This window comes from Trichomycterus rosablanca, chromosome 1, assembly GCF_030014385.1.
Source record: "Trichomycterus rosablanca isolate fTriRos1 chromosome 1, fTriRos1.hap1, whole genome shotgun sequence".
In the NCBI taxonomy this organism is placed as follows: Eukaryota; Metazoa; Chordata; class Actinopteri; order Siluriformes; family Trichomycteridae; genus Trichomycterus; species Trichomycterus rosablanca.
In genome coordinates, this window is record NC_085988.1 from 33532933 (window position 1) to 33553783 (window position 20851).

The 20851-nt window shown below is 39.9% G+C and overlaps 1 protein-coding gene across 2 annotated transcripts in view; it reads right to left on the minus strand.

Annotated features, from left to right (window-relative positions):
- Positions 1-20851, minus strand: part of ano5a (anoctamin 5a) — a 65699-nt gene that overhangs the window by 9423 nt on the left and 35425 nt on the right. For both annotated transcript variants that reach the window (XM_062991657.1, XM_062991664.1), the window contains 11 exons: positions 13218-13322; positions 12635-12703; positions 9971-10255; positions 8104-8223; positions 6651-6766; positions 6437-6571; positions 6249-6354; positions 5467-5527; positions 5142-5293; positions 3397-3471; positions 2590-2818 (listed from right to left, as the gene is read on the minus strand). In XM_062991657.1, coding sequence (XP_062847727.1) covers positions 2590-2818; positions 3397-3471; positions 5142-5293; positions 5467-5527; positions 6249-6354; positions 6437-6571; positions 6651-6766; positions 8104-8223; positions 9971-10255; positions 12635-12703; positions 13218-13322 — 1453 coding nt within the window. The remainder of the gene's footprint in view (positions 1-2589; positions 2819-3396; positions 3472-5141; positions 5294-5466; positions 5528-6248; positions 6355-6436; positions 6572-6650; positions 6767-8103; positions 8224-9970; positions 10256-12634; positions 12704-13217; positions 13323-20851) is intronic.

The following is a 20851-nucleotide window of genomic DNA, read 5'->3' on the forward strand; positions in this document are numbered from 1 at the left end:
GTGGAGAGCAACAATTCTATTTCTCACATCCTCAGAGAGTTCTTTGCCATGAGGTGCCATGTTGAATATCCAGTGGCCAGTATGAGAGAATTGTACCCAAAACACCAAATTTAACAGCCCTGCTCCCCATTTACACCTGGGACCTTGACACTTGACACCAGGGAGGGACAACGACACATTTGGGCACAATTTGGACATGTTCACTGTGGGGTGTACTCACTTATGTTGCCAGCCATTTAGACATTAATGGCTGTGTGTTGAGTTATTTTCAGAAGACAGTAAATCTACACTGCTATACAAGCTGTACACTGACTACTCTAAGTTATATCCAAGTTTCATGTCTATAGTGTTGTCCCATGAAAAGATATAATGAAATATTTGCAGAAATGTGAGGGGTGTACTCACTTTTGTGATACACTGTATATATATATATATATATATATATATATATATACTGTATATATACACAAACATTTACCAAAAGCCTTGATGAGATCAAGTTTTAATTATTAGCCATGATTCTAAAAGGTAAGTTTGCTGCAAAAACAACACTTCGCCAAAACAACACATATCCACAGGGAAGCATGGTGGCAGCATTGTACATTGGCGCTGTTTTGCTGGAACCGGGGCTTTAGTCCAGGTGTAAAGACAATCAATTTTCGTATTTAGTATTTAGTCAGCCACTGATTGTGCAAGTTCTCCTACTTAGAAAGATGAGAGAGGTCTGTAATTTTCATCATAGGTACACTTCAACTATGAGAGACAAAATGAGAGAAAAAAATCCAGGAAATCACATTGTAGGATTTTAAAAGAATTTATTTGTAAATTATGGTGGAAAATAAGTATTTGGTGAATAACAAAAGTTCAACTCAATACTTTGTAACATAACCTTTGTTGGCAATGACAGAGGTCAAACGTTTCCTTAAGTCTTCACCAGGTTTGCACACACTGTAGCTGGTATTTTGGCCCATTCCTCCATGCAGATCTCCTCTAGAGCAGTGATGTTTTGGGGCTGTCGCTGGGCAACACGGACTTTCAACTCCCTCCACAAATTTTCTATGGGGTTGAGGTCTGGAGACTGGCTAGGCCACTCCAGGACCTTGAAATGCTTTTTACGGAGCCACTCCTTCGTTGCCCGAGCGGTGTGTTTGGGATCATTGTCATGCTGGAAGACCCAGCCACGTTCCATCTTCAATGCTCTCACTGATGGAAGGAGGTTTTGGCTTAAAATCTCACGATACATGGCCCCGTTCATTCTTCCCTTAACACGGATCAGTCGTCCTGTCCCCTTTGCAGATAAACAGCCCCAAAGCATGATGTTTCCACCCCCATGCTTCACAGTAGGTATGGTGTTCTTGGGTTTTTCTTCTTCCTCCAAACACGACGAGTTGAGTTTTTACCAAAAAGTTCCATTTTGGTTTTATCTGACCACATGATATTCTCCCAATCCTCTTCTGGATCATCCATATGCTCTCTGGCAAACTTCAGACGGGCCTGTACATGTACTGGCTTAAGCAGGGGGACACGCCTGGCACTGCAGGATTTGAGTCCCTCTCGGTGTAGTGTGTTACTGATGGTAGCCGTTGTTACTTTGGTCCCAGCTCTCTGCAGGTCATTCATCAGGTCCCTCCGTGTAGTTCTGGGATTTTTGCTCATCGTTCTCATGATCATTTTGACCCCACAGGATGAGATCTTGCGTGGGGCCCCAGATCGAGGGAGATTATTAATGGTCTTGTATGTCTTCCATTTTCTTACAATTGCTCCCACAGTTGATTTATTCACACCAACCTGCTTGCCTATCGTAGATTCACTCTTCCCAGCCTGGTGCAGGTCTACAATTTTCTTCCTGGTGTCCTTCGACAGCTCTTTGGTCTTGGCCATGGTTGAGTTTGGAGTCTGACTGTTTGAGGCTGTGGACAGGTGTCTTTTATACAGATAACGAGGTCAAACAGGTGCCATTAATACAGGTAACGAGTGGAGGACAGAAGAGCTTCTTAAAGAAGAAGTTACAGGTTTGTGAGAGCCAGAAATCTTGCTTGTTTGTTATTGACCAAATACTTATTTTCCACCATAAATTAGAAATAAATTCTTTAAAAATCCTACAATGTGATTTCCTGGATTTTTTTTCCCTCATTTTGTCTCTCATAGTTGAAGTGTAGCTATGATTAAAATTACAGACCTCTCTCATCCTTCTAAGTAGGAGAACTTGTACAATCAGTGGCTGACTAAATACTTTTTGGCCCCACTGTACATCCAAAGCATCCATTCACATTAACAAAAAATGGCTTCATCAGAAAAAGATTAAAGTTTTGGAATGATCCAACTGATCCAACTGAAAATCTGTGAAGTGACCTGAAGAGGGCTGTGCACAGGAGATGACGTTCCAATCTGAGAGATTTGGAGCACTTTTGCCCAGAAGAGTGGGCAGAGATTGTCAAGTTAAGACAGCAAAATTTGACCTCTGTGTTATTATAACCCTCTAAAACATCCACATGAAGTTAACCATTAGAAATTATGTTTGAGATCAAACAAGCAAGGCTAAATTGTGTGTTTTATTATGGTAAACATAAGAGCTTCTCTGTGACTCACCCATATCTGTGATCCAAATGGCCACCCGTTCATACAGGAAGTTAAGTACCATGATGATGACAAAGTTGATACAAGAGGCAGTCACAGAAGTGGCCAGCTGTGGAGTGATGATTGAACCCACCACTTCCACGTTATTGGTGGGGCTGTCTTTCATTACGCTCGCCAAAGCCGCAAACACAGCCAACCGATATGCTATCACCCCAATTATACTTGCTATGATCAAAGAAATCTTCATATAGACAGAGAAATACACAAAGAGAACCAGACATGTCAAAAAATATAAAAAGACATATTGCATTGTACAAATATGTTCTTTTTGTGGATGTTTTAATATTACATTTAAAGTAATATTCATGCCAATAATACAACCCCAGATTAAAAACAGGTGTGACAGTCTGGAAAATGCACATACAAACAAAACAGATATAAATCAAATATCTTGGGCTCATGCTGTCTGCATTGAAATAAAATGCAAAGCATTTTCCATACTGTCCCAAGTTTTTATGATTTGCAGTTCTAAATTAGTCCCACCACTACATGCTGCTCAAATCATGCTTTAACATCATGAATGTTTTTATCGAGATTTTCACTTTTACTCTTAGATTTACTTTAGTTTTGGACTTACTTTAGTTTTCCAAGCAGGTAAAAAATCCCTTTTCCTACATTTCAGATGTAGCAGCTTTATCAAATTATATAAATCTTTATGAAATTAATGGTTTAGGAAAACATGTATGATGTTATATGAATAAATATACATTAAAGATACAGATAGTGTTGTACTACGTGTAAAAGGGGCGTAATGCCTACCCAGAATAAGACGGTGGCCCCAGAGAAAACAGCGCGAGCACACTTGCTTGTTACTGGTAAGTAAGGCTCCATTTCCTACACAACAGGCAGGCAAAAACATAGCAGTTAGCAATTAGCACAAACATCATTAACACAAACCTAAGACCAGGCATGCGTTCTCCCAAACTGACAGCTGCATAAAAGGCTTGAGGATCTTCTCTCCTGCATTGATTTTAACATGTTTTTGAATCATGTCTTTTTAATCTATCTGAATTCAACTCTGCTGAGCTGCCACTGCAAACGCTTTATAGTACCAGCAAGCACTTAATAAATCAACACACTTAACACCAAACACACAAGAGCTGAGCCTGTTAGCATCTCGCGTTAGCCTTACCCACAGGACCACAGTGGCCCAGCAAAGGAGGACCTTGCTTAATGAATCAACCACTGTCTGGTCTAGAATCCACTCCAACTCCTACAAGGAACGCGAGCACATCCAGAGCATTGGAAAGAACCGCCCCTTAACACCTAGTACACTGCATCATTTGCAATATGTCAGAATTTCACATGACCTAGAAGCTTGTGATCAATCTGTGTTTATCATCATAGGAGCAAGAAAACTACACAATCAATACAGTTAACATACAAAAACTGAAAATATTGTGGGCGCTCGTATGGCACAGCAATCTATTATGCTAGCCCACCACTGCTGAGATTTGGGTTTGAATCTCAACTGTGCTACTGGCTGTCTACACAGACAAGATTGGATATGTCTAATGCCAAGTTCACACTACACAACTTTCCAAGTCGTCAGGTCGCTGTACAGTTCACACTACACAACTGGATCTCTTGTAATCGGGAGTCTTTCAAGTCGATGTGGCTTTCACACTACATGACTGATCGGCAATAGGGTGGTTCACACTACACGATCTATCACCAACTGGAATCGCAGGTGAGCTTCTCTGGTCTCCCAAACTACGTTTTGTTACGAAAACATGCGTGAGAAGTGACGAGGGGTTTAATGATACCACCGCCAAAAATGCACGTCAACAAGTAGCGAGCGATCACAGTTTGTGCGCTGATGTGCAGCGTAAAATCAAGGAGAAAAAATAAATGAATCTGAGTGGATTTGGCTACGTGAGCAGCATGGATTGTTCTATAGTGAGTTGGAGATTAATAAATATTTTTTGCAATGCAACATTGGTGTTATGTTTTGTAGAGAACGATAAGGTCAGAAATACTGTAAAACTTGTGTGTGCGCCGATGTATTCTTCGATGTAAACTGTATTATGCCCCTGTCCCACCTGTTTACAACTCCTCCCCTGTGTTTCCCCTCACACCGTATCTTGGGTTCTCATTGGCTGTTCGACATAGCACTCGCTGCCAGTTGGGCGACTCATATCCAGATATTTGACATGCTAGATATAACTTCAGTCACTCGGATCGAGTTGTTGGGTAGTTCACACATAGCGATTGAGAGCCGAGTTTTAAACGCAGAGCAAACGCCGAGTTGCTCCCGGGCCGGCAAATCTAGCGCCGACCAGTTGGCGAGCGAAAATCAGGGCAAAAATCGTGTAGTGTAAACTAGGCATAAGGGGAGGTGGCTGGAGCCCTGCAATCAATAGGCACCATGGGATGAGGCGGTTAAAGAGAGTATAGCATATTATACATTGCGATCATTAGACTGGAGTTATGACAACTGAATAAAGTTTACACTCTCCTATTTTTTGTAAGTTCCCGAAAAGAATACAACAAGAAAGTCATACCTGTGTGATGCGGTTACGACGCTGGCTGGTACACTTGGTCTCGTACTCGGGTCTAAGCTGAAGTTGCTGCTGCTCCTCCTCAAAGTCCACCAGGTCCCACTCGTACTCCAGCCTGGCTTGCCGACGTTTCCAAAACTCCAGAAACAGGGTGACTAATAAGGCAACAAAACATAAGCATAGTCATCAGCCTCCCTGCTCATACAGACGCTTGAGTTTAAACGCAAGGATTTCCATTTAGTAGCAAACCAGTAAATTCTCAGTTTGAACACTAGAGGGTGACACTACCCAAAAAAAAGCATCCACAAAGGTTGTAAGCCGTACTTACCCCATATACCCATAAATATGGCAAAGAACACCGTCGCCGTGTTGTCAAAGAGATGTGATTGCTGTTTAATAAAAAAAGAAAGTGAAATTTAATGCAAAATAATCATTTGTTTCTTTCTATAGATTATAAATAGGGTCATACTAAGTTCATGTGAAAATGTGCATAATTACATGGACCCTGTTTCTCAAAAATCACAGACTTCACAGATTTCTAAAGAAAAGTGCCACATTTCAGCCCCTCTGTGTGCACAGGCTGGGAGTTTTCCAAACTCAGTTACCTGAGTAATGTTTTTAGCTTCTTTACACTTCTATATCTTGGACATTTTGTAGAAATGATTGCTAATGAGTATAAAGTAAGAAATAAACTGTACATAAACTATCGAGAGCAGAATATTTTAAAGGCTTGTTCTTTTGAGCACAGACTACAGAGAGATGATCACGTGTGTAGAGAAGCGACACTTTATGGAATATCCAAAAGGACAAAATGCACTCAATATGTAAATACATACATCAAACATTGTCAGCACACTGCACCACAGAAAAGTCTGTTACACTGACTTCATTGGCGTATGACTGCTAGGACCACTTCATATTGCATATTGCACTTCGTATTTAATAAGCTATGCGAATGAAAAACATTAAATCGCTAAAGACAAACCTTCAATTTTGAATTTCACAGCAAATTGCATATTACACGGCAGACGGCTCAATTCTCGACCCTGAATTAGGTAGGACCTTAACCATAAAGAAAACATTAAAGGAAAAAGTAACGATAGCACTTACCCACGTGGAGTTGCAGGTACTGTTAAGTTTCCAATAGCCGCATTTTTTATCACAGAGAGGGCACATGACAATCTCGCCACCAACATTCTCATCACAGATCTCTTTACTGCACAAGAAAAAAAAAGATACATATAGGTAATCCTGATTATTATAATGACATAATACAAGTCACTCTGTCTCTCACTCACGTCCAGACTTCCTTATTATAGGTCACAAGTCCGTAGATAAAGCAGGCAAGTCCCACCACTGCAGCATAGAACAGCATCTCGGTATAAAAGCCCAGCCAGGCAAAATAGATCCCGATCTTCTCTCCATAGTATCTCCTACAAAGTAGATTACACTGTTTATGAACAACTGAATAGATGAACGAATGCACCATGTACATAATGGCTAGTCTCTCACCTGATAGAGTTGAGTGGCTGCTCCTTGTAAAAGCGGAGAAAACGAGCCCAGTATTGGTAGAGGCTGAACCTCTCGTTCTCACAGTTTGGGTCCCGAGATCTGGTCCAGTACCTGCACTATACATTGTATATGTTGTATAAACAGATAGTCTTATGCTATTGTTTGGACATTTCTTAGACAGGTTGTTTTTCAGGAAAAATATTATTTTAACATTTTGTATGCTTTAGTGCGCAATTTCTTTTTGATGAAAATAGCATATTGAAAAAGATTGAAAAAGATTTTTTGTTTGGTGTTGTTTGGTCTGGTTTCACTGGGAAACACTGAAAAAATCTGGCATGGGGACTAGTAAGCTGTGAAGTGTGTCTCCTCATCTTAGAATTGCTTGTTGTGGAATGATGAAAATAACATATTGTTTGGTCTGGTTTCACTGGAAAACACTGGGTGCCAATCTTTCACAGGGCTTTGACAACCAAACCCACTCCCCCAGATATAGCCAAATCATGTCTGGGTAGTCACGCGGCTGGCCAATAGCACCACTAAGATTCAAACCCGGATCCCAGCATTGGTGGGCTAGTGTAAGAGACTGCTGCACCACTCGGGTAGCCTACTGAAAATAATAAAACATAAAACATATAAAACAACATTTTACATTTCATTATGTATTTTTCCATAATGCCAAAACTAAGAATGCCTTCTGTTTTCTGTAGAGAATGTGTTCAATCATTTTTACTTTAATAAAAAGGCAATCGGGACGGCACGGTGGCTTGGTGGGTAGCACTGTAGCCTCATAGCAAGAGGGTCCTGGGTTCGATCCCCAGGCGGGGTGGTTCGGGTCCTTTCTGTGTGGAGTTTGCATGTTCTCCCCGTGTCTGTGTGGGTTTCCTCCAGGAGCTCTGGTTTCCTCCCACAGCAGTCAGGTTAATTGGAGACACTGAATTACCCTATAGCGATGGACTGGCGCCCCGTCCAGGGTGTTACTGCGTGCCTTGCGCCTATTGAAAAGCTGGCGGGCGACCCCGATTGGATAAGAAATTGAGTGGATTAAGAAAGTGAGTGAGTGAGTAAAAAGGCAATCGGTTGGTGCAGCTCTATTTTATCCAGGGTTCAAATCCACAGCAGTGGACATATTCGGCTATGTCTTCAAGGCTGGGGGGATGACTTGGCCTGTTCAGGATGTGGTACTGCATTGCACCCAGTGATTCTGAGGAAAACAGACCCATGCAACCCTGACTAACAGAATAAAGCAGTATTAAAACACAAATGAACAGTGGGAATAAAAGCAAAACATGGAATCTGACTGGGTGTGTGCACAATTCTGCATTACACTATTATTCTGGTGACATTTCTGATGTTAGATAAATACACTGCTGGACAAAGTAAACATCAAAAGCTTTTGTAGTGCTGCACACCACAGGTTTGGAGTAATTAACCCTAGTGTGTCTGAGAAACTTACATCATGCAGAGGGAAGGCCGAGGTGTAGGTTCCATTGTTCAGCAGTCGCTTAATGCCGCGCTTATCCTTGTTGAGTTTGTCGTCTTTATTATAAGGGCAGCGGGAGATGATGTAGTACACCTGCAGAGAAACTGCTGTCAGCCAAATGTTTTCTAATCACTCATGATTAAAATCTAAAGCTTTATTCACATAATAAGTCTCATCGTGCAAAGGCCATCGATCAGCCAGCAGAGGTCGTAATTGCACCAGTAAGTTTTGAAAGTTTGAGACATGAGCTCTGGTGGGCTAGCATGTTTTACCGCTGTACAACCTGAGCGACATGTTGTATTCCATGTTTTTTTTTTCATTTTTATCAGATTTTTTCCCCCCAATTTTCTTCCCTAATCTCATCATATCCAATTACCCTGACTGCGTTACACTTTACCTCAACCGATACAACCCTCCACTGCTGACTGAGGAGCTTTGCAACTGACACACGCCCCCTCCGACACGTGCGCAGTACCGACTGCCTCTTTTCACCTGCATGAGATGAGTTCATATGTGGATCACCCTTGTGCACAGAGAGCCACACCCTAATCAGCATTATTCCCCAACTCTGCACGGGCGGCGTCAGCCAGCCAGCAGGGGTTGCAATTGCACCAGTCATGAGAAACCCTGGTCCGGCTCATCCCACCCTGAACAACAGCCAATCGTGGTTCATGTAGCCGCCCAGCCCAGCCGGATGGCAGAGCTGAGATTCGATACGATGTGCGAGCATATTTGACCACTGCGCCACCTGAGCGACGTTGTATTCCATGTTTAATTAAACATTTACATTTACATTTTCAGCATTTAGCAGACGCTTTTATCCAAAGCGACTTACACAATGAGCAATTGAGGGTTAAGGGCCTTGCTCAGGGACCCAACAGTGGCAACTTGGTGGTGGCGAGGCTTGAACCGGCAACCTTCTGTTTACTAGTCCAGTACCTTAACCACTGAGCTATCACCAACCCATGGCAATGTGAAAAATCTGGCATGGCGATCAGGTTTGCACTGTGGATAGCAAGTCTCCTCATCTTAGAATTGCTTGTTGTGGCTTCACAGCTCTTTAATATGATTTATTGCACTCTCTGGTTAAAGCATTAAATTAATTAAAGTAGTAAAGTAATGTTTTATTAATCCATTTCCCTTTGCTTCCTTTCACATCTCCACATAAGACCCCTGGAAAGTTTTTTTGTTTAAAACTGAAATACATCTCATATAAAACTGCATGTGAATCAACTGTCAATACTGTATGCTGTTTGCAAGCTTGCTACTCAGTGTCACAACCAGCAGAACGCGGTTTAGTTGTGTATCATGTGATAGGTTTAAAAGCTGCAAAACTCATTGGCGGTAAGGCCAGGGTTATACTTATTGCTGGCTGCTGTACATATCATCCATTTGATGAAGTGCATTGCTTCTTTGCTTCCTTAAAAATTAATGTGATGTGTCTACAAGTGCAAAACAGACTGCAAAAATGCATTACAGAGGAGCGTGGGATCGACTGCAGTCCCCAGCGGTGTACAGTACACTGTACTAATTTAACATATAGTATTTCCTATAGTAGCACAAAGTTTGTGAATTCCTGCTGATGGCACGTTTTGGCTATGAGCTGGACTCTAAAGAATAAAGGTAAGAGTCCTCCAGGTGCACAAAAGTCAGTGAACAGTGCTTCTTGTGTTACATCTGTGTCTTGTATCATGTTTAACATCAGCTTTAGAATGCATTCTGACAACCACCAGTTAAAATATGAAATACTTGCACACTAAAGACTGTTAAATGAATAAAAGCAAACGTTTTAACTAGTTAATGTCAATTTCAAGTGTTATCTATTTAAAGAGGTTCTTACAATCCTGTTGCGTGTTGAGTTGGGAAAGTAGGTATCTTTGTTATCGATAAGGAAGAAGTCAATCTTGCTCTTGTTGAAGGGTGCAGTGAAGTAGTCTGGTTCAGGGTGCATGACTTCATTAGGCAGGCGAAATGGCGTGAAGAGCCATGCAGCGGGAATTTCTCGGTTATCAGGGATATCGTTGACTTTAAAAGGCACTTTAATCTTCAGAACATCAGCGTAGGTGGCCAGCACTTCCCACGGGGCATGGATCTTTAGAAAAAATGTTTTTCCATCCTCGGATTCCTGAAAAACACACAGGTATGAGATAAAGGAAGAAATTAACTAATGATGAAGTGAAGGTGAATCTTCACATCTATCCGACTGTGCTTCTTATTCATTATGTTTCTGGACATCATCTGTTCGACCTGCTGCCCTCTGGAAAACGCTTCAGGTCTATCACAGCCCGGACAAACAGTTTCTACCCCAGGGCCATACGGGAACTGAACACTCCCAAACCACACACTAACAACTGACTGACTTATAAATCACTGCACAAGTAAAAACTGAACAAACATTGAACTCTGGACTCTTTAAACATGGCCAATGCTTCATTTTATTCTGACAGTATTTATATTTATTATGGCTGCACTATTGTTTTTTTAGAACATGCAATTTATTCTGTGCAATATCCTAAGCCAATCAGGGCATGTGCAATACCCCACTACTACCTCAATGCTGTGTGTTTTATAGTTTAGTCTTTATTCTTAATATTTAAGATGTGTGTGTATGGTGTATTCATATATATATATACAAATTATTTTGCTTCTATTTTTACTTATTGTATGTGTAAGCACCGTTGGATTGCTACTCAATTTTGTTGTACACTGTGCAATGACAGTAAAGGCATCTTATCTTTAAGCAGAGTCCCACCATAGACCCAGAACAATGCCACCAGAGTGAATTACTGTGAAAATGAATGAATTACAGTGCCATTTGGGCAGGGCTTTTGTGCAGTGTGTGTTGATTTGACTGTGTGAAAATCAGTTAAGCTACAAAACTTTTGTGTGCAATAAAAATGTACATAATTTACACTGTATTATTACTGCACTAAAACACCGTGGATTTGTTTTGTACAAAAAAAAAAAGCCAAAACATGTCAAAGCTGAAAAAAAATCCAAGATAAGGTATGCCAATTATTAATTGACAGCTAACCGTTAACAAGTTTACAGCATCCTGTCAGAATAAAAGACACTTGGCTAGATTGGGCACTCAGAGTGGTGCAATGATAAATTCAGGCTGGTTGTACATCTTCAAACAGACATGACTGGCTATGTCTTGGGGGGTTGGGGGGGTTGCATTGTGCCCAGTGATTCTGAGGTAGCTGGTCCCACCTCAACGCTGACCAGGATAAAGTGGTGGTAAAACATGAAAAGGAAATGAAATAAAATCACTGTTTTTCATATCAACAAGGTGTTATTGGTGTTACCAACAAAACGTAATTATTTAAAATGTCACTATAAATGATAGTTGCACTGCTAAGTTGTAACACACGTCCATCTTTTTACTCTAAGAAGTAAAAGCATCTGATGTTGTATTGGGGCAGGTCACTGGCACCACTGTGCCAGGTGTAGCCCCGCACCTGCTAGAACTGTAAATGAACCCAATTTGCAGGATGCCCAACCAAGGCAGAACAACACTCTTGCTAAAAAGTCACAAACGTAAAGGCTAGTGAAAATCACAAACATAGAGCTAGCTAAAATAACGAAAACAAAGTAACACATTAAAGACACAAAACATTGGCAGCCTCCAACAGAGAAAGTGGGTAGAAGTGGGTTAGCACAGAAATGAAAACTGGTTGTCACAATATGGCAAGCTACTCAGAGCACCTACAACAACCTACTGTAAAAGGAAAAAGGAAACCCAGAACAAGCCGGGGACAGTAATGTAAGAGACGAAATGCCACTCCATCAACTGGCGCAGCCCCTGTCCAGCGTGGATGTGAATGTGGGGCCCACTTCGAAGAAGGTTGTTCTGTCATGACAGCCAAAAAGTGGCATGATGCTGGCTGGGTGCCCAGAAAGATACACTGCCAGCATGAACCACACATACACACTGTATGCACAGCATCACGATATTAAGAGAAGGGCAGGTTGCCAACAGAGGAGCCAGCAACAAATTATTTTATGCATTTTCTCCCATTCTTTTCCCAATGTAGTGTAGTCTATTTGTCTTCCGTTGCTGGGAGTCCCTGATTGCAGTCGAGGTGGGTATATTGCTGCTCACGCCTCCTCCTTAGCGGAACCCTTTTTCACCCATGTATTCTGCATGCATCCATGCGCTCTATCTGCTAATCAGGGTCAATCATGGTCCTTATACAGTGTTTGAAGACCCCACCCACATAGTCCGGTCATCACGCCCCAGCAGAAACGTGTCTGCTGCAGGCACAGTCAATTATGCCCGCTAGATGGCGCTCAGCCGACCGGTGGCAACGTCGAGTTTCAAACCGAGAAGTTTAGAATCTCGGCGCTGGTGTGCTATTGGAATATCCCGCTGTTCCACCTGGGCGTAGTAACTGAGGATGCTTAAGAGGAACTCTAATCTCCACGAAAGGTTTACTGACATATTATATCTAGCTACCACTGGTGTACATGTTAAAATAGGAGACAGATTCTTCTAACTCACCGATTTGTCTTCAAGCTCCAGCTCTAGCCCCGCCTTCTGCAGGTTAGCCTCATACTGTTTTCTTCTCTCCTGTAACAATAAATACATCAAAGTCACAAGGTGTTTAGTAACTTGTCAATGTGTGACACAGGGCACTCTCATACAATGTCTTTAAATATGCTCTCATTCACTTTTACTATTTTTTTTAGCAAAAGCAGCTGCTCCAAGGATCTATTTTTTAGGGATCTCTACAGTGGATTATTCTGGTCAGCATACCAGACTTGGCACAGTTCTTATGCCAGATGCCCTTTCTGTGGCTTGGGGCCGACACTGCAATGGCTAGGCTGTGTATAAAAATAAAACATTTGTAATTTCATTCCATTTCATTTTCATTATCCAGTGGAGGCAAAGCATGAATACCCTGGACAGAGTGCTAATCCATCGTAGAGCTTTGGCAAGCATCCCCACCCCACCCCACCATTAGGCACTGCAAATAATGTCTGTGTAGACGGCCGACCAATATATAAATCATAGCGTATTAGACCTCTGCACCAAACAAGCGCTGCATTTGCTACATATTAAGGTGTAACATTCTAAAGCTTACCCGTTTTCTGTCCTCTTTATCTTCAACATACGAGAAAACAAAATCCACTTGCCGTACACCATCTTTGAAGTACACAGAGTCCTTACTTTGATGTTGTTTATCCACCTGCAAAACACATCACATTCAGACCCAAACGACACTCATTACATTTAACATATACACATATATATATATATATATATATATATATATTCCCCGTGAAATGTGTGTCTGGGCTGGTACTGTTGCTCGCTGGTTTTTGTGTGTTGAACATGATGGCGAACAGGTCGAGACTGTCCTGTAAATTATCTTACACATATGAAGTATGAACTGCAGACTGAAGCAAAGGAGCAAAGACAGGCGACTGCATAACAGGAGCTGAAACACTGCACTCCATGCAACTTAATGCCAAGTTCATACTACACGACTTTCCAAGTCGTCAGGTCGCTGTACAGTTCACACTATACGACTGAATCTCTTGCACTCGGGAGTCTTTCAGTCGGTGTATATTTCACACTACACGACTGATCGGCGATAGGGGGTTTCACACTACACGATCTATCACCAACTGGAATCGCAGGCGAGCTTCTCTGGTCTCCCTTTTTTTCTTCTTTACAAAAACACACGTGAGAAGTGACGAGGGGTTTAATGATACCACGTCCAAAAACGCACGTCAACAAGTAGCGAGAGATCAAAGCTGTTTGTGGTCTGATGTGCAGCGTAAAATCAAAGAGGAAAAATAAATGAATCTGAGTGGATTTGGCAACACAAACAGTATGGATTGTTCTGTAGTAAAGTGGAGGTTAATTAATAATTTTGTAATGCAGCATGGGTGTTATGTTTTGTAGAGAACGATCAAATCAGAATATTCTGATATAAACTATATCCTCTCCTGCGTTTCCCTTCGAGCGGTCGGCGAGCCGGTCGGGTCGAGTTGTTGGATAGTTCACACTTAGCGACTGAGAGCCGAGTTTTGATCGCCGAGTGAACGCTGAGTTGCTCCCGACCCGGAAAATCAATCGCCGACCAGTCGCCGAGCGAAAATCAGGGCAAAAATCGTAGAGTGAACTAGGCATAACCGGCAAGAAAACTCACACAACAAAGAGCACTCAAGTTTAACTCCACCAGCCACTCAGTCCACCCAAATACTTACTAAAGAACCAGACAGGAGAACACAGCAAACCAGTAGCAGTAAAAACATGGAAAGCTGCAACATTACCCTTGAACAAAAGTCAAGATGGAAGTTTGCACGTCGCACCTACAGCACTAGGACACAGGCTTCAGAAAACCAGACCGGTAGAGCGGTGGCAGGAAGGCAAGCGGGAGATGACAGGCAGGTAGTCAGGACCAACAGTCCTAGAACTCAGCCCCGAACTCAGCCCCGAGTCCCATATACGCTTATTCAACATTACTCATTTAATCATCAGAATCTGATAGTTGGCCCTATATAAAGAGTTTCCTTTTTCTGACCTTCACTCAAGCAATTATGTTAAAAAGAAAAGCCAAAAAGAAGATATCATATCCTGGCATTTCATGAATTTAAATGAGTGAAAACTTTGAGGCAAAATCTGCGTGAAATTAAGAGCAAAATTCATTAAGCTCTACTTTAGGTTAGCTCACAATTACAGATGATGTTTTACAAACGCCTCTGTTTATGCTACAATGTCTGCTTTAGATACACAACTCAAAAATTCTAACAAAAAAAAAAAGAAAACACATAATCCTGCTTATTAGCAGAATCTAAGTCATTTAGCACTGTACACTGATGAGCCAAAACATAAAGTCCACCTGCCCAAATGCCTAAAATGCTGTTAAAACAGCTATGACCTGCCCAAACATGAACTCATACCCCAGTATCAGTATGACCAATTATTACCTACAAACAGTTGAAAAAGGTCAGGTTCTCCATAATGAAATTATTGTCTAAAAGTACAGGTGACGGTTAAATGGTCATAGCTAAAAAAGAAACACTGGTCAGAGAAGTGGGTATTGCAATGTTCTGCACCAAGAGTCAGCTCTGTCCTACATTTCATACACATTACAAACAAGACTGCAATCACTGAACAGAAGGATGGCAAAGCTTGTATTGATACACAGCATGGTTCCTGGGGGCTTGGATTTGATTCAATCTGTGTGTTGCCGTTTTTGACAGGTTTTGCATGTTCTTTTATTATATTGTGGCTTTCTGGTTCTCTTTAACCTTATTAAATAAAAATGGTACAGCAGCGATTATAAGTTCAACATGGTTCCAGGGTCATGAAGATCTGGGTTTAAAACCCATTCCCTGTACAGCCTGGGAGGAGTTTGTCATTTCATGTCCACATGGGTCTCCTATGAGTAATCAAGTTTTCTCCCAGTTTCCAAAAGAATGTATCCCTGCCTCGACTCCAGTGCCGAGTCTTTTTAGTGAATCAGTTACAAATCTATGAAGAAATGAATTCAATGTTGCCATGTTTCCACTGCCTGTACGTGAACACTAATCTGGCATTTGTTGGCTTGGCAAATCACTAGAAAACCTTATGTAGCTGGCAGTGAAAACCACTTCTGCTTTCATATTTCTCAGTTGCTTAGAAACAGTGTTTACATGACCATTTGAATGGTCAGCCTACCGTGTGCACAACATTCCCATGTCAAATGCACAAATCCACCAGGTTGACTGGCCTGCCTGCAGTCCAGATCTGTCTCCTGTTAAATATGTATGGCGCATCATAAACAGGTGAATTAGACAACAGCGTCCAGCGACTATTAAGCAGTTTAGACTGTTAAGACTGTTATAAGTCTTATATACAGCAAAAATTAGCAAAATTCTGTTTGTAAAACTGCAACAATTAGTATCTTTAATTCCCAAACACTTAAAAAGTGTAATTAAAAGAAAAAATGATGTGACCCAGTGGTGAATATGCCTGTTTTTTTCTGGTTTTCGTGCCTTTTTTTGAGTGTGTTGCATCATTTTGTACGTTTGTTTTTAACAGAATCAGGTCTGTCATTGAAAACACTAAATATCTTTTTTTTGCACTCAGTTCTAATTGCATTTTTAGTACGTGTCCCAAATTTTCTGAAAATGGGGTTTGTGTAAGAGCTAACTCGTTTACCCAAATCTTATCATACAGTAAAATACAGAGCTAATGTTGAGCATTTGTTTGAGGCGGAAGGTATGAGAGGAGTTTCATTTTGCATGCCTGCTAGCAAATGTTTTAATATCTGGATATAATTAATCAAATGTATGCAAAATGACCAAACCCTGATCCATGAACAGCAAGCAACCTGCAGCTAAAGTTAATCAGTTAGGCAAGAAAAACTGGGACCTGGCAAGCACACGTACAAACACTTAAAAAAATAGTCTTTCTACACATGCATATGTATAAATCAGCAAAACAAACTTGTTGTAAACAAAAAATAAAATGTCCTTTTGGGCTCAAAAGGCAGGTTCATACATAACACGCAAGGCATTGTAGGCCAGAATGACAGTTTTATCCTTTAAAGTGCTAGTGAAGTGGTAAGAAGCAGTTTTTAATGAAGCAGTGCTGATAAAGGCTCTTTTAGGTTTATGGCAGGGGTGTCCAAGTTTTCTTGTTGGGGGTCAGATGGAGTAAAAAATATGCAAACACGGGCCGTAGACTCTTTTGCAATCAAACAAATAAAAGACCTACCTGATTACTAACAGTTACACTTCATTTTTATGAGTGACTAATGATGTATCTTTTACAGTGTTGTGTGAACTAAGATTTTGCCAATTTCACTCACCAGTTTATAATCATAATAGGAAAATTATTATACTTATTTAAATTCTCATAAAAAAAAAACTATGAAATAATTATTATTTAATACAGTGGTAGCTTGAAACTCGACGTTAATTAGTTCTGGGACTGGCGTTGAGTTTCAAGGTATTTTTTCTCATAGGGATGTATGGAAAACCTGTTAATGTTAATGGTCTAGTGGAACTGCATATATTTTAGACTAATGTAAAATAATGGGGTTGTTTTTGACACTGGTACACTGAAAATAACACAAGTATGATATAAAAACTCTGAAATGCAATTGAAAATTTATATAAAAATTCAATAAAACCTGCACTTTACTTCTTTATTGTTTTCTTAAGCTTCCTAATCATGGATGCTTGCTCTTGGAATACAGTATTCCGTTTAGTAAAGGCACATTCACATGAGAAGCGACAAAATAACTTTAGCTTTTTTCTACTGTAAGTTTTGTGCAAGCGTAAGAAAACAATAAAGAAGTAAAGGTAAAGTGCAGGTTTTATTGTACTTTTATGTTAATGTTTAACTGTTTTTTAATTGGATTTCAGTGTTTTTATATAGACTTATTGTACTACAACAATGAGTGAGAAATTTTATTAGTGGACAGAACTTATAAGCAGTAATAATTAAGACAAATTAAGTGTTCCTGTGTCATTCTTTTAATACATTAAGTTACATTGAACTTTTTTTTTTTTTACGATAAGCGTTTTAGACCCGGAAAAGCTCATTTTCCTCTATAACAAGTTTATAAGTGATACAGTAAGGAAAGTATTGTACAGCTAAACACAGAGTGGATTTAATTGCTATTTGTCTAATTACACATTGATGATGTTTCACCGCACGGCTCAAGCCAAGCGCTGAACACAGTGGTTGTTCATTGTTAATTTAAAATTAAATTTAAAAAAATTTAAGGCTGAACACATCAAGTTTAAGAAACCGTTGAGTTTAAGGGTACAAAAATCTCACCGAAGTGCACAGAGTTTTAAATATTTCGAGTTTAGGGGACGCGAGTTACAAGGTACCACTGTATTTAATAAATATAAAAAAATATTTTAAATGTTTATTTTTTCACAGCATGCCTAAAATCTTCTGAATTCGCAGTCTAGTTTTTGTTTCTTTGGAGCCGCCATGTTTATTAAAAAACTCGAGAACATTAATGTAGGTGTAACGTTAATGGTTTAAGTCGGGGGGAAAGCAGATAGGCATTTTACATTTGTTTTATATGCAATAGCGCACCCAAAGTTCAAACAGTTCAAGCTATTTTTTAAAACCTGTTTAACAGCAGACCAACTTTCATTTTATTTCTAAAATACCCGGCAATGTGGTTCCAAAAATGTCGTTTCAATGAGTCGCAAATGGCCCACAGTCCGTGATTTGGACCCCTGGTTTACAGTATTTTAACACATACTAAGTTTGATTCATCTGGATAGGGGTTTTGTTGCTGCCGCAGCTATGACGGAGGTTTAATAATTTCATTATTAAAATACGTAAATAAGGGTGCATTCCGAGACATTAAGTGTTATCATTGGGATAACAATTTCTAGGTACTTGCTATATTTCATGCTATGTAGTATGGTGGTATGTAATTTGGAGTTCAGTCAAGTTTTATTGACATTGGTTATGATTATATATATGTGCACAAAAGATATCATTACTGGTGTGTACTGAATACTCTCATTACTGGGCAGGTAATCAGTTGTTTTAATAAAGTTTGTTCAATTAAACATGGGTGCTGCATTAGTCATTGTTCATCCCTTGACCACTTCCCTCTGGTAAAGTCCCAAGCAGAACCACACGTTTACTCTGGTTCAAAATATTGTGTGTGTATATAGTAAATATGAATTGGTCTGAAAATCCCAGACTGATTAAAGTGCAGTATTTGCCGAGCTGTTGATTGTATAACCAAGCAAAATTACTTGCCTGTTTGCTTTCCTCCAATAGTCATTATAGTTTCCTACACCAAGGAACTGTCATTAATAATGATCAAAAAAGATGTTATTTTAATGGTTTTTACTTTAAAATTGCAATAAAAAAACAGGCAGGCATTTCTATTTAAACAGAATTGGGTTATCTTATTTAAAGTCATTCATTTCATCCACCACAAGTTCAGCTCAGACTTGCTGTATAAACAAAGATATTGGTGCTTTGTAAAAGGAAAATTGCTCGCAGCACTGTGTCACATTTTTGCCCAGTGGAACAATATTTTATATTTATATATTTATAAAATATCTTTTTTTTTCTTTTTTTAAATTAACGTCGAATATTTCTGTCAAATAGTTAATAATCTGTTTAACGTTAATACAACTATTAATGTCTATTGCTTTTTCTTTGTTACCACTGTGATATCGGGGTTGGGTCCCCCGATAACACTGCACACAATTCATTAAGGAGATACAAAGCACATAATTGAGGCTTAAGGGCCCGGTTTAAGCACCCAGCAGTGGCAACATGGAAGTGGTGGTGCTTGAACCATCAACCTTGTGATTACAGGTCCAGTATCTTCACTGTTGAACTACCACTGTTCATACTATTAGTATTTCATCTTCTTTTATTTGTATTTAAACTATGTAATATCCTGTGCACTACAGGTCACATGACAGGTACTTGCCCGCTACACTGAAAGTTACATGACACGTAGTACGATGCAATAAAGCTGATTTTGTAAATATAGATAAATGAGGCTGTTTAAGTCCATTTCCAAAGCTGTGAAGATGCATTTAACTTCTCAATACTAATATTTCTTTTACAATACTGAACAATCCTTCCTAGTGAAGAGTACAATATACAGTATATTTGGCTTATTTTATTTGCTTTATACATTCATTCTTTTATTTATTGCCTGTTTTACCACCGCTTAATCCTGGTTAGAAATGCGGTGGGCGCAATTCACTGGTTGAAACTTAGGAAACACCATGGACAGGTCACCAATCCATCACAGAGCACACACACACACACATACACAGTCAAGGCTAGGGCAAATCTGTATCTCCAGAAACCAGACCACTCTGAGGAAACCCACGTAAACACAGGGAGAACATGCTCCAAACAAAAAAGACCCAGCTCGCTCCACTTGGGAATCGTATCCAGGACCATCTTGCTGTGAGGCGATAGTGCAACCAACCGAGCCACCATGTCGCCCTGCTTTATACAATCAATGCAAATTATTTTCTCAGAATAGTTCTATCATGTTTACAAAAGGCAGCAAGGTGGCAGAGAGTAGAGGAAATGCCACACAGCAACATGGATCCTGAGGTCCATGCTTTCATTCTTGACTCTGCTTACTGTCTGTGAGGAGTTCCACTGGCTGTTGTGGTCTTCCCTACGTATGTGTGTGTGTGTGTGTGTGTGCGCGCACCCTGTTCTATATAGATATCGACAGATAGATTGATAGATAGACAGACAGACAAACAGACCGACAGACAGACAGATAGTTAGATAGACAGATAGACAGACCAACAGACAGACAGACAGATAGCCAAACATATAGATAGATAGATAGATAGATAGATAGATAGATAGATAGATAGATAGATAGATAGATAGATAGCCAAACATATAGATAGATAGATAGATAGATAGATAGATAGATAGATAGATAGATAGATAGATAGATAGATAGATAGATAGATAGATATAGCCAAACATATAGATAGATACAGTAGATAGATAGATAGATAGATAGATAGATAGATAGATAGATAGATAGATAGATAGATAGATAGATAGATAGATAGCCAAACATATAGATAGATAGATAGATAGATAGATAGATAGATAGATAGATAGATAGATAGATAGATAGATGATAGATAGATAGATAGATAGATAGATAGATAGATAGATAGATAGATAGATAGATAGATAGATAGATAGATAGCCAAACATATAGATAGATAGATA